A 14864-nucleotide genomic window follows, 5' to 3' on the forward strand; every position below is an offset into this window, starting at 1 on the left:
GAATTATACACTTAATGGTCAGGTCCTAGGGAGTGTTGCTGAACAGAGACCTTGAAGTGCAGGTTCATAGTTCTTTGAAAGTAGAGTCACAGGTAGATAGTTTAGTGAAGGCGGCTTTTGGTATGCTTTCCTTTATTGGTCAGAGTATTGAGTACAGGATTTGGGAGGTCATGTACGGGATGTTCGTTAGGCCACTGTTGGAATATTGCATGTAATTCTGGTCTCCTTCCTATTGGAAGGATGTTGTGAAACTTGAAGGGGTTCAGAAAAGACTTACAAAGATGTTGTCAGGGTTGGAGAATTTGAGCTATATGGAGAGGCTGAATAGACTAGGGCTGTTTTCCCTGGAGCGTCAGAGGTTGAGGGGTGACCTTATAAAGGTTTAAAAAATCATGAAGGGCATGGGAAGGATAAATAAACAATGTATTTTCCCTGGGGTCGGGGAGCCCTGAACTAGAGGGTATAGGTTTAGTGTGAGAGGGGAAAGATATGAAAGAGACCTAAGGGGCAACCTTTTCACACAGAGGGTGATGCGTGTATGGAATGAGCTGCCACAGGAAGTGATGGAGGCTGGTGCAATTGCAACATTCAAAAGGCATCCGGATGGGTATATGAATAGGAAGGGTTTGGGGGATATGGGCCGGGTGCTGGCCAGTGGGACTAGATTAGGTTGGGATATCTGGTTGGCATGGACAAGTTGGACCGAAGGGTCTGTTTCCATGCTATACATCTCTATGACTCTATGATTGAAAGCTTTTTCATTATCTAAGCATATGTAAATGTTTTTGCTCATTTCTAGATATTAAAAAACAGAAATGTCATCAATAATTTTGTGAGTTTTGTATTTAGTAAAGAAAACAAATCCCAGAAATGTTCAGGGTGTAGTCAGCAGTACAATCATTCCTCCATATCCAGGATAGCTCCATTCCTGAGAAAACTCACAAATAATGAAATTTGCAAGTGCACTGCTCATTTAATAGGTTAAAATAGATTTTAAAAATATCATAAACATGATTTTTACACATGGATGTTGAATTTTGTTGTTATTTAATTGTTGGCACAAATAGGCAATTTTGCAATTCGTGATTTTGTGGATACAGAGAGTTTACTGTACTTTAGGTACAATTCAAAGTACCATTATGCCATGAAGTTACCCAAAATATGGAATGAAGTTTTCAAAACTGAACCTAAAACAGAAGATGTGGAAGATGATGATTGAGATACAGATCAAAGAAAATGCATTGTATTGGACACAAGAGGTTTCAGCCCAGTGATCAATGTGCTGAAAGCAGAATCTTTTAATTGTGCAGTTTTGGACTAAGGATGCATGCCTAGAGTGTAAAAAAGACTAGCTAAAATGCTACCTAAACTAGGAGTAGTGGGATAGAACCATAGTAATGATATAGCACAGAAGGGGGCCATTCGGCCTATCTTTCCCATGCTAACCCAAAGATATCCAGACGTCCTTTCTAATGCCAACTTCCTTCACACGGCCCATTACCCTGCAGTTTACAGCACTTAAGGTGCAGATCCAGGTTTTTTTTAAAGAAAGAGTTTAAGGTGTCTACTTCCATCACAACAACTCAGGCAAGTTCCAGACATCTACCGCCATCTACTTAAAAATGTTTATCCTCACGTCCCCTCTAATCCTTCTGTCACTTAGTTTGAACCTATGAATCCTGGCTTTTGAACTCTCTGCCAAGGGAAAGAAGTTCTTCCTATCTACTCTATCTCTACCCTACAATTTTGTATACAGAGGAATCTCAATTATCCGAATATCGGATTATCCGAGGGGGATCTCAGGGTCCCAAAAGAAACATTACGTCAAACAGCTGTTGGGGGCAGGGTGGGCACGGATGGGGTTGGGGAACGGGTGGGGACAGACTGGGTTGACATTAGGTTTGCTTATTGTATTACAAAATACCGTGCAAGGACTGGAACAAACACAACATTGGACAAACAGGCAGAAAACTAGCCACCAGGATACATGACAAACAGGCAGAAAACTAGCCACCAGGATACATGACAAACAGGCAGAAAACTAGCCACCAGGATACATGAACACCAACTAGCCACAAAAAGACATGACCCCCTCTCACTATTATCCTTACATATGGATGAGGAACTCTATCAACAAACACACCGAGTTAGACCCCATCTACCACCCCCTGAGAATAAGAACAGGAAGTGACTTCACCACAGGAAATGACATCACCAACCCAAAGAAACCCAAACATATAAATAGAAAGCAGGAACTATCAGTAGTGCTTCGCCTGAGGCCCACTGAAGATATTGCTGGAAAAGCGCAGCAGGTCAGGCAGCACCCAAGGAGCAGGAGAATCGACGTTTCGGGCATGAGCCCTTCTTCAGGAATCTTCGGGCTTATGCCCGAAATGTTGATTCTCCTGCTCCTTGGATGCTGCCTGACCTGCTGCGCTTTTCCAGCAACACATTTTCAGCTCTGATCTCCAGCATCTGCAGCCCTCACTTTCTCCACTGAAGATATTACCTAGTAGGGTGACGAAACATCTGGAAATTAGCCTTTCAGCTCAGCGAGCAAACCTACATCCATACGAGATGCTGTTTCGATTAAGCAACATCCTTATAGGAATAACCCTCTAAAGTTGGTAGGGGTTCAAAAGGAGATTGGACGCAAGCTCCAAGATGACATAATCAAAGTGAATTACAGTGACTGGAGCTCACCCATAGTATTGGTATCAAAACCAGATGGTACACAACAGTTGTGCGGACTATCACAAAATCAATGCAGGTACAAAGACTGATGCATGTCCAATTCCTCGTTTGGAAGACTGTGTTGAGAAAGTGGGACAAGCAACTTACATTTCTAAGTTGGACTTGCTCAGAGGATACTGGTAGATATCTTTGTCAGAAAGAGCAAAGGCAGTTTCAACTTTCGTAACGCCGAATGGACTGTATCAATTTAAAATGGAAGAGTGTGGTGCTGGGAAAGCACAGCCAGTCAGACAGCATCTGAGAAGCAGGAGAGTTGACATTTCGGGCATAAGCCTTTCATCAGGAATGAGGAAAGGACATGACCTGGGGAGTGCAGACAGCGAGAGAGAGACTCACTGAGATTTTTGTAGAGGGAGGAGGAGAACTTCTTCAAAGTAGGCATCCTTGGAAGAGGCTTTGCAGTAGGGTTATAATCAACTAGGGGACAGTGACGACTGCAGATGCTGGAGATCAGAATCAAAGAGCGTGATGCTGGAAAAGCACAGCCAGTCAGGCAGCATCCAAGCTGCAGGAAAGTCGACATTTCAGGCATAAGCCCTTCATCCAGGAAGCTGAACATTCATTAGCAGAAATATTCGAGAGTTGAGGAGACTTTGAGCTTGGTGTTGACATTACAACATTTCAATGTTTATGTTACCAGTAATGCATCTGAGACAATCATATATTTTGATCATAACCCATTGAAGTTTGTGGAGTAAATTAAGGATAAAAATGCCAGACTGTTTAGATGGAGCTTGTTGTTATGACCATTCAATTTGAAAATTGTGCATGTAGCAGGACGTGAAAATGTGATTGCCGATGCATTATTGAGACTTGAATGAGAAACGGAGACGTTCAGTGGTAAGAGTAAAACAGATAAACAAAATGTATCTGTTTGTATGTTTGCATGTTTGTATATTTATTGTCAATATAATGTATGTGTGTGGTGCAGACTACTATCGATTTAGACTTAAGGAGTTTTAAAATGTAGCTATCTTCCAATATTAATGATTCTTTTATTTTTTAAGTGGTCGTACAATGAAGCTACCCCTTTAACAAGTTCATGGTGTCCTTGGCTTTCTTTTCCAGAGAGGTCTTAAATGATACAGACTCCGACAAGTCTGGGTTGAAGGGTTAGGGCCAATTTGATAATAGCTAACAGATGCTACCTCAGGCAGAAGGCTTTCAAATAAAAACAAACACTTGTACAATGAAAGGTAAGTGGCCAGTTCTCCCAGCTCAGCTTTTCTCTGGTTTGGTTTGGTTTTTAGCAGTAGTGTGGAAAAAAGCTGCTGGACCCAAAGAAGCAGGTCCAGGCTGGTACTCTCTCTGACTTCTATCCTCAAAGAACCTGTGTTGATTTACCAGCTTTGCCGAGGGATGTTTACGGGGATTGTTGCAAGCATTTGGAACAGCAGGATGATCTGTTGGGTTTACGGAGAGGTTAAGTTATTCGGTATTCTGTTGTTTGTGTCTCATTCACTAATCTTGTAAATAAATTCTGTTTTGTTTAAAACTAAGTGATTTGACCAGCAGTATTTCTCCTGAAATATCTACTTAACACTTGCTAAAAACAACTAGCAAAGTTTTCAAGGGTCTGGCCTGGTCCATAACAACAGGGACCTTACAACTAACAACTTACAACTGGTGGGTTTTTTACAAACCCACCGACTCCCACAGCTACCTGGATTACACCTCTTCCCACCCTACCTCTTGTAAAAGTGCCATCCCGTATTCCCAATTCCTCCGCCTCCGCCGTATCTGCTCCCAGGAGGACCAGTTCCACCACAGAACACAACAGATGGCCTCCTTCTTTAGAGACCGCAATTTCCCTTCCCACGTGGTTAAAGATGCCCTCCAATGCATCTCGCCCACATCCCGCACCTCCACCCTCAGACCCCACCCCTCCAACCGTAACAAGGACAGAACGCCCCTGGTGCTCACCTTCCACCCTACCAACCTTCGCATAAACCAAATCATCCGCCAACATTTCTGCCACCTACAAAAAGACCCCACCACCAGGGATATATTTCCCTCCCCACCCCTTTCCGCCTTCCGCAAAGACCGTTCTCTCCGTGACTACCTGGTCAGGTCCATGCCCCCCTACAACCCACCCTCCTATCCTGGCACCTTCCCCTGCCACCGCAAAAACTGCAAAACCTGCACCCACACCTCCTCCCTCACCTCCATCCAAGGCCCTAAAGGAGCCTTCCACATCCATCAAAGTTTTACCTGCACATCCACTAATATCATTTATTGCATCTGTTGCTCCCGATGCGGTCTCCTCTACATTGGGGAGACTGGATGCCTCCTAGCAGAGCGCTTTAGGGAACATCTCCGGGACACCCGCACCAATCAACCACACCGCCCTGTGGCCCAACATTTCAACTCCCCCTCCCACTCTGCCGAGGACATGGAGGTCCTGGGCCTCCTTCACCGCCACTCCCTCACCAACAGACGCCTGGAGGAAGAACGCCTCATCTTCCGCCTCGGAACACTTCAACCCCAGGGCATCAATGTGGACTTCAACAGTTTCCTCATTTCCCCTTCCCCCACCTCACCCTAGTTCCAAACTTCCAGCTCAGCACTGTCCCCATGACTTGTCCTACCTGCCTATCTTCTTTTCCACCTATCCACTCCACCCTCCTCCCTGACCTATCACCTTCATCCCCTCCCCCACTCACCTATTGTACTCCATGCTACTTTCTCCCCACCCCCACCCTTCACTTCAGGCTCTCTGCCTTTATTCCTGATGAAGGGCTTTTGCCCGAAACGTCAATTTTGCTGCTCCTCAGATGCTGCCTGAACTGCTGTGCTCTTCCAGCACCACTAATCCAAAATCTGGTTTCCAGCATCTGCAGTCATTGTTTTTACCTAACTTACAATCACTGTCAATCCCATACTCAAGCAAAGATCTTGGAAAATCATTCGTATGGAAAATGTAATTGCAATAAGTACAAAGGCAATCACTATATTTGACTGATGGCAAAGAATAGATTCCATACTTCAGTGTCAAGTTAGAAAGATTTCAAAGTTTAAAGAATAATTTTCCATCAAATATAGCATCAATAGAATTTAGCAATAAAGAAAAAAAATTTAACAGCAGGTATCAACCAACAAAAATGTCACTTAATTGATCACAGTCTTTTAGCCAAAGGTTATGTAGCTATGTAACTTTACTACTTGGAGTAGGAATGAGGATAATAGAATGGAGGACAATGGAGAACATCAAATAAACTAATTGGTGGCACTTATGCAGAACAACTTGCATTCACAGACAATTACTTCCTGCAGGAAAACAGAGTGTTTCTAGATGCATCTTCTTCTGATTGGCAGAACATGACGAGCAGTTGAACAGTCTGGGCTGGAACCTACAATTTTTACACTTGACATCAATGACTTCAATGAGATGAACAAAAGTAGTTAAATCTGTCCATACCAAGGCTAGACTGGAAAACCTGTTGTGAAAGGACACAAGGAGGATGCTAACTTGTATAGATGGGTTCAATGAATGAGCAAAAAACTGGCTGATAGACTATAACATGGAAAAATGTGAAGGTATTCAAGTTGGCAGATAAACAGAACATTATGTTAAACAGAGAACAACTGTAGAATTACAAGGTGCAGATGGATCTAGTGCATGCGTCATAAAACATTCATATGCAGGTACGTACAAGTAATTAAGGCAATTCATGGAACGTTACCCTTTATTTCAAGAGGAATTAACCAGTGGAAGGATGAATATTTCAGTTATACAGGGCAACGATGAGACTACATCTGGAATAATATGTACATGTGTTGTCTCTTATTTAAGAAGTGATGCAAAAATTGGAGACGGTTCAAAAAAGCTTCACAAGATTGACATCTCAAATGAGCAGCTTATAAGGAAAGTTTTCACAGACTGGGATTGTTTCCACTGGACTTTAGAAGTGTGTGTGGTGTCACTTGATGGATGTGAAAATGCCATTTACCCTTGTCGGGGTGGGAGTCCCTTGTAGGGGGTGCTGTTAAAAATTAGAGAAGAGAAGAAATTTTATTTCAGAGGGGAGTACAAATTCAGAATTATCTGTCTCCAAAAGGCAGTGAAAGCAGAGTCATAGTCATAGAGATGTACAGCACAGAAACAGACCCTTCGGTCCAACTCGTCCATGCCGACCAGATATCCCAACCTAATCTAGTCCCATTTGCCAGCACTTGGCCCAGATCCCTCTCAACCCTTCCTATTCATATACCCATCCATATGCCTTTTAAATATTGTAATTGAATTAGCCCTCACCACTTCATCATTCCATACACGCACCACGCTCTGCGTGAAGAAGTTGCCCCTTAGGTCCCTTTTATATCTTTCCCCTCTCACCTTCAACCAATGCCCCCTACTTCTGGACTCCCCAACCCCAGAGAAAAGACTTTTTCTATTTATCCTATCCATCATGATTTTATAACCTCTATAAGGTCACCCCCAGCCTCCAACAGGCCAGGAAAAACAGCCCCAGCCTATTCAGCCTCTGCCCATAGCTCAAATCCTCCAAACCTAGCAACATCATTGTAAATCTTTTCTGAACCCTTTCAAGTTTCGCAACATTCATTTTCAAGGTGAAAGTTGATTGATTCCTTTACCGAACAAGGATCAAAGATTATTTACGGTAGATGGGAAAGTGGAATTCAAAACACAAACTGATCAATCAGGCTCTCATTGAGTGGGGAGCAAACTCAAAAGGGGCCCAATGGCCTTTGTCTGCTCCTAATTTGAATGTTCGCATGCAATGAAACAATTTGATAAAACTTGCCACCTGAAAGTCATTCAACTGACATCAGGGATAATGAGCCAATAATATTTTGGAAGTTTGAAAGAAATATTTAGAAATACTTAGAAACCTCACAACCATACACTATCGAAAGAAAATAACATTTCTGTAATCAGTAAAATGTTAGGCTGTATCAATTCAAAATACAGATTTTAGATAAGGGCATGTATTACCACCGATAACTTCCATTGTATGTTTCAATTTAAATGAAATCCAGAGCCGAAGATAAAATTCAATTGTCAAGTTTAGTAAATGACCAGTAAAATAGTTCTGGGAAAATGAGAGGAATGAAACACGTTCACAGTCACATGGTCAAAAGACAGCGCTTCAATCACACTCAATAATTATGAGATTGATGGCAAACACCAATCTACAGATTTCAAATGTCGTGTATGCAAGACACTGGGGAAAGTAAGTTGGAGCTGAACACTGGTGTTTTTATTTTTACACTAAAAACAGCAAAATTAAGATGGGGATTTTGGGGAATTTTCAATGAATTATATAATTCAAATTTCACAAGTAAACTAAAAATATAACATTGGCATTATGCCTGGTCACAGGTGGAATATAATTGTACTACAGAGATTTATGATAATATGGCTTTCTGAAAGGTAATCATAGAATGCATCAGCATAGCAATATTAAAAAGAAAAAATACATCACCTACTCATAAATCAATAGACACTAAAAGCTAACATGAAACATCACCTGTGTAAAATAAGTAGCAAGATACCCTTCCCGAACATTGTCTACCAAGTGTACTGCAGTTATTCCTAAACGGCATCATTTTTGCAAGCATCTATTAGTGACATCAATTTAGTCATGGGTGCACTGGTCCTTGTGAAAAGTGATTAGAAATCAAAAATAAGCATTGCTGCAACCTTACCTCACTATCTTGAGTAATTTGTACTTGTTCTCCCTGTGGTACCTGCGCAATATGCAGGTGGCCCTGTACAGCCAATAGATAGAAAAGTCATGGAAGAGGAAGGAAAAAAAAAAGTATTATTGACTGTAACAGTTCACAAAGCTTAAACATTCCTTGCACTGTACATACCTAACTTTTCCAACAGAGCACTGTCGTTAAGAGAGCCCACAAGGAAAGATATCCCATATGTATGGCTGGAAGATAACCAACATATGGTTGAAACACTCAGACAATATTTGTCAGCATAAACCTGCATCCTATGACCCAAGAAAGAACACAAGCATCTCAGATGGGCAAGGACCACACATCATACAAAATAGTAAACCAATAGCATTTGTGTCCAATAACCTATTCTCTTGCAATCCAATTATTATAACATACAGCTTTTGATTTAGCAATTGAAATCATTAGATTCTATATGTACTTGATGAGTGAGCAATTCACTGTGGAAACCGATGATAAATCGTTGGAAATACCTTTGCATGAACCACTGACAAGTGCATCACTTAGATTTCAAAGACTCCTACCATATACACAGGGTATGACTTCAATGTCTGCAACAAAACTGGCACCAAAATAAATGCTTCAAACACACTCAACAAATTGAGCAGTCCAAGTGGATTTGCAGAAATTCTAGACAGTATGAACACTGAAGGGTAAAATGTGGTTAAGGTCAATTTGATGACTTTTCGTTCACACAAACCAATTTCAGGAAAAGACGGTTAACAATCAAAGACAGAAGGCACAATGGTACGTTATTAAGGATGACCTGATACAGCACAAGAGCTGCTAAATAATCTTAGACAACTTTGGCAAGAATGAAATGAGGCAGATATCTCAAGAGGTTATAATTTAAACAAGTACATGGTAATTGGGTACAAGCATTGTGACGGTTACATTAGGGTTTCGAGCAACAAATTGCTTGACATGTGATACTGTGTATTATCCATGGATCAACAATCATAGACAAGACTCTGAATATGTGCAAAGTGTGTCTGAGTCACCAATTATAGCAGCATTCAGTTATACCTTTGTCTAAAATTTCTTCACAATTCAGGATAAGAATTTTCTCCTCATCTCTAACTACTCTTCCACATTTCAATTGTCAGAAAGTAAATGTGCATACAAGGGAAACATAATTAATACAATATTCAGTACAGCTGAAGAAATCATATCTGATGATGGGTCACAATACACAGGCAGACCTTTATGGTCATGGGTGTCAAAATGGGACATAAGACCACTGAGTCTACCATTCTCGTATCAATTTAGTCATGGGTGCACTGGTCCTTGTGAAAAGTGATTAGAAATCAAAAATAAGCATTGCTGCAACCTTACCTCACTATCTTGAGTAATTTGTACTTGTTCTCCCTGTGGTACCATAGTGGAGTGGCCAAAGGAGGAGTCAATTTGGACCCCTCCAGCAAGCCACTGCCCTGGGTCTGACGTGTGTGCTGGAACAGTCAGGAAGCTTCTAAATGCCACATTCATCAGCTACACGTACAAAGTAGATCACAATGCAGCGCCAATGCTTTCAAAGCTAATGGCAACACTGTAATCAAACCAGCAGATAAAGTAGGAGACAGCTTCATTCAGAATAGAAAGGACTACTGCAAGCAAGTATACCAACTGAACATCTAGGAACACTACAGGCAACTACCAGCCGATCCAACCAAAGAACATACCCGTGAACTAAACAGATTGATCAAGACATTTGATCCAGTTCTTCTGAGTACCCTACACACTCTCAAACAACGTACGTCTCGCATAGGTGACCACTACTGCCTTCCAGAGATACACAAAGCCAACACAAGCGTTTACTGTGGAGAACGACATGGAAGATATAGAATGTGGGGAAATAGATAGTGACATCTTGAAAAATGTCCATATTACAGAGGAGGATGTGCTGGATGTCGTGAAACATGAAGGTGGATAAATTCCCAGGACCTGAGCAGGTGTACCCTACAACTCTGTGGGAAGCTAGGGCTCCTTCTGAGATATTTGTATGATCGATAGTGACAAGTGAGGTGCCAAAAGACTGGAGGTTGGCTAACGTAGTACCATTACTTAAGAAAGGTGGTAAGACAAGCCAGGGAACTATAGACCCGTGAGCCTGATGTTGGTGGTGGGCAAGTTGTTGGAGGGAATCCTGAGGGACAGGATTTACATGTATTTGGAAAGGCAAGGACTGGTTAGGAATAGTCAACATGGCTTTGTGTGTGGGAAACCATGTCTCACAAATTTGAGTTTTTTTGAACAAGTAACAAAGAGGCGTGATGAGGGCAGAGGGGTGGACGTGATCTATATGGACTTCAGTAAGGCGTTCGACAAGGTTACCCAGGGGAGACTAGTTAGCAAGGTTAGATCTCATGGAATTACAGGGAGAACTAGCCATTTGAATACAGAATTGGCTCAAAGGTACAAGACAGAGGTTGGTGATGAAGGGTTGTTTTTCAGATGAGAAGCCTGAGACCGGTAAAGTGCTACAAGGATCAGTGCTGGGTCCACTATTTTTCGTCATTTATATAAATGATTTGGATGTGTACGTAGGAGATATAGTTAGTAAGTTTGCAGATGACACCAAAATTGGAGGTATAGTGGACAACGAAGAAGATTACCTCAGAGTACAACAGGATCTTGATCAGATGGGCCAATGGGCTGAGGAGTGGCAGATGGAGTTTAATTCAGATAAATGCGAGGTTCTGCATTTTGGGAAAGCAAATCTTAGCAGGACTTATACACATAATGGTAAGGTACAAGGGAGTGTTGCTGAACAAAGAGACCTTGGAGTGCAGGCTCACAGCTCCTTGAAAGTAGAGTCGCAGGTAGATAGGATAGTGAAGGAGGAGTTTGGTATGCTTTCCCTTACTGGTCAGAGCATTGAGTAATGGAGTTGAGAGGTCATGTTGCGGCTGTACAGGAATGTGGTTAGGCCACTTTTGGAATTTTGTGTTCAATTCTGGTCTCCTTCCTATCGGAAGGATGTTGTGAAACTTGAAAGGGCTCAGAAAAGATTTACAAGGATGTGGCCAGGATTATGCATTTGAGCTATAGGGGGAGGTTGAACAGGCTTGGGCTGTTTTTCCTGGAGCGTTGGAGGCTGAGGGGTGAGGGGTGACCTTATAGAGGTTTATAAAATCATGAGGAGCACGGATAGGATAAATAGACAAAGCCATTCCCTGGGGCGGGGTGTCCAGAACTAGAGAGTATAGGTTTAGGGTGAGAGGGGCAATATATAAAAGAGACTTAAGGGGCAACTTTTTCACTCAGAGGGTGGTACGTGTATAGATGAGCTGCCAGAGGAAGTGGTGGAGGCTGATACAATTGTAACATGTAAAAGGCATTTGGATAAGTATTTGAATAGGAAGGGTTTAGAGGGATATGGGTCAGGTGTTGGCAGGTGGGACTAGATTGGGTTGGGATATTTGATCGGCATGGACGAGTTGGACCAAAGGGTCTGTTTCCATGCTGTACATCTCTATGATGACAAGCAACAGAACCCTGTGTGAGAACCTCTCTGGCTGTTTCGAGGGAGACTTGAAACCCATTGTACAGGGACCCCCAGCTTCTGTCGCAACACTACAGACTTTTTTAAGGAAACCTAGCACCCACAGACTAATCGAACTACGAACATTCCTCATCACATTGGACATTTCGGCACTCTATACTAGCATCTCCCACGATGACGGCATCACTGCAACAGCCTCAGTACCCGATACCAACAATTGCCAATCTCCGAGCACCATCCTCGACCACAACATTTTCACCTTTGACAACCAGTTCTTCACTCAGACACATGGGACAGCCATGGGGACAAAATTTGCACCCCAATATGCCAACATTTTCATGCACAAGTTCGAACAAGACATCTTTACTGTCCAGGACCTCCAACCAAGACTATACACCAGCTATACTGACGACATTTCATTTCTCTGGACCCATGACAAGGAGTCACTGAAACAATTACACAGTGATATTGACAAGTTTCATCCCACCATCAGAATTACCATGGACTACTCTTTCGTATCAATCTCATTCTTGGACACACGCATTCTGTATTAAGGATGAGCACCTCAGTATCTCACTTTATCGCAAACCCATGGATAACCTCACAATGCTTGACTTCTCTAGCTTCCAACCTAAACATATTAAAACAGCCCTACGCATACACAAGATCTGTTCAGATGAGGAGGAAAGCAACAGACACCTGAAGGTGCTGAAGGACACCCTCATAAGAAAAGGGTACGATGCTCAATTCATCGATCGCTAGTTCCCATGTGCCACAGTGAGAAACTGTAATGACCTCCTCAGGAGCCAGACACGAGATGCAACCGATGGTATGCTTCGTTGTCCAGAGTGGAGAAACTATGCCATGTTCTTTGCAGCTTGCAACACATTATCGATGAGGATAAGCATGATGAAGGTAGGAAAGACATTCCCTATGCCTCCACTCCTCACCTTTAAACAACTGCCAAACCTTAGAAAGACCATTAATCACAGCCTTCAGAACAACATCAACCAAAACACCATATACCCCTTTCATGGCAACAACTGCAAGGTATGTCAGATTGTCAACATGGATACCACCATTACACGTGGGGACACCACCTACTCATGTGACTCAGCTAAAGTTGTCTATCTAGTATGCTGCAGGCAAGGATGCCCCAAGGCATGGCACAATGGTGAGACCAAGCAGACGCTACGACAACAGCACCATAATCACCAGACAGAAATATTCACTCCCAGTCAGGGAACACTTCAGCAGTCAGGGATATTCAACCTTGGATCTTTGAATGACCACCCTCCAAGGTGAACTTTGGAGACGCAACAATGCAGAGTGGCCGAGCAGAGGCTGGTAGCCGAGCTCAGTCCCATGAGGATAGCTTCAACAGGGAACTTGGGTTCATGTGACACTACAGATGACCCCACGATACTATACACTCTCTCAAACACACACAAGCACACATATAGACTCCTACATATTCACACATTCATGCAGACCCTCCCTCATACACAGGTTCTCTCAGACACACACACACACCCCAACACACACACACACACACACACACACACTCTCAACCATGAACACATCCTCTCACAGGGTTATACTCAGTCACAGTCACGTACACACTCTACCAAGCACACACAAACATGAACACACTCTCTCATACACACTAACACTCGCACTCTCTCTCCCCCTCCTCACATACACATACATATAAGTCTGTGGGATGAATTCATATCTGCAGGTTTATATTTGCAAACACATTCTATTTTGCTCAACAAGTACACAATCTGCAGGTAGTCAAACCACACAAGTTTTTATACGTTCCCACTTTGGAAACAGAACCATCTGACTCAAGATTGGGTACATACAGACTCTAACCTCACCCCTTTAATATACTGTCTCAGCGGAGATGTCACTTTTTTTTAATAAAACCTTAAGTTATCTTGAGAATGTGACTTCAAAGAAGTTCTGTGATTTACATGTTAATGAATCAAAACCTGCAACCCATTCTTAAAGATGAAAGATTTAACAGCAATCGAGGTTTATTCAATATATTGCTTCAGTTGCATGACACTGTGATCTTTTGCTATAAATTCTGTGTCTTATGATCCTGCTCCACAGTTATCTGATAAAGGAGCAGCACTCCAAAAGTTAGTACTTCCAAATTAACCTGTTGGATTATAACCTGGTGTTGTGTGATTTTTAACTTTGTCCACCCCAGTCCAACACCAGCACCTCTACATTATGGCTACCATTCTTGATCATCGCTGATCACCACCTCAATGCAATTTTCCCCACACTATCTTCATATCCCTTAATGCTGGTCTCCATAAATTTCTGTCTTGAACCTTTTCAATGATTGAGCTTCCAGTATTTGCTTGGGTACAGAATTCCAAATATTCACTGTCCTCTAAATGAAGAAACTGCACCTCAACTCAGTCTTAATGGCCAAACCTTATTCATAACTGATGTCCCTGATTCACGAGTCACAGCCAGGAGAAACATCCTAAGGTAGAACAGTGACAATCGTGCACTCCAATTGGTGGATGACCTGCCCCACTTAGCCAAAGATTTACAGGTTAAGAGCTGGTCTGTTCAATCACATGAAAAAACTATAATAGAACCATGCTATTCTGAGTAAACATCACCTGCAAATCAAAAGACAACAGACAAGGACATACTGGGGACAAACAAGGTGATTTACATATAGAGGCACTGGGCAAGATTAGAACACTTAGAGCTTTGAATCAGTTTTTAAATAGGAGGATGCTGATAAAATATCAGCACATAGGAAGACGATGGAAATAATAGATAGAGTGAAAATTAATTGGCAGGATACATCAGAAAAGCTGTGCTATGCTTCCTGTCCAGCCAACTTGCATCTCAGATTGGA

General features: G+C 42.3%; 1 protein-coding gene across 2 annotated transcripts in view; it reads right to left on the reverse strand.

Annotated features, from left to right (window-relative positions):
* The window catches only part of banp (BTG3 associated nuclear protein), a 233643-nt gene that overhangs the window by 75085 nt on the left and 143694 nt on the right, over nucleotides 1-14864 (reverse strand). Inside the window, exon 10 of one of the 2 annotated variants that reach the window (XM_072596119.1) lies at nucleotides 8425-8487. In XM_072596119.1, coding sequence (XP_072452220.1) covers nucleotides 8425-8487 — 63 coding nt within the window. Of the gene's footprint in view, nucleotides 1-8424; nucleotides 8496-14864 lie in introns of both variants that reach the window. The other variant, XM_072596118.1, reaches the window with a different exon arrangement.

Source organism: Chiloscyllium punctatum, chromosome 26, assembly GCF_047496795.1.
Source record: "Chiloscyllium punctatum isolate Juve2018m chromosome 26, sChiPun1.3, whole genome shotgun sequence".
NCBI classification, from domain to species: Eukaryota; Metazoa; Chordata; class Chondrichthyes; order Orectolobiformes; family Hemiscylliidae; genus Chiloscyllium; species Chiloscyllium punctatum.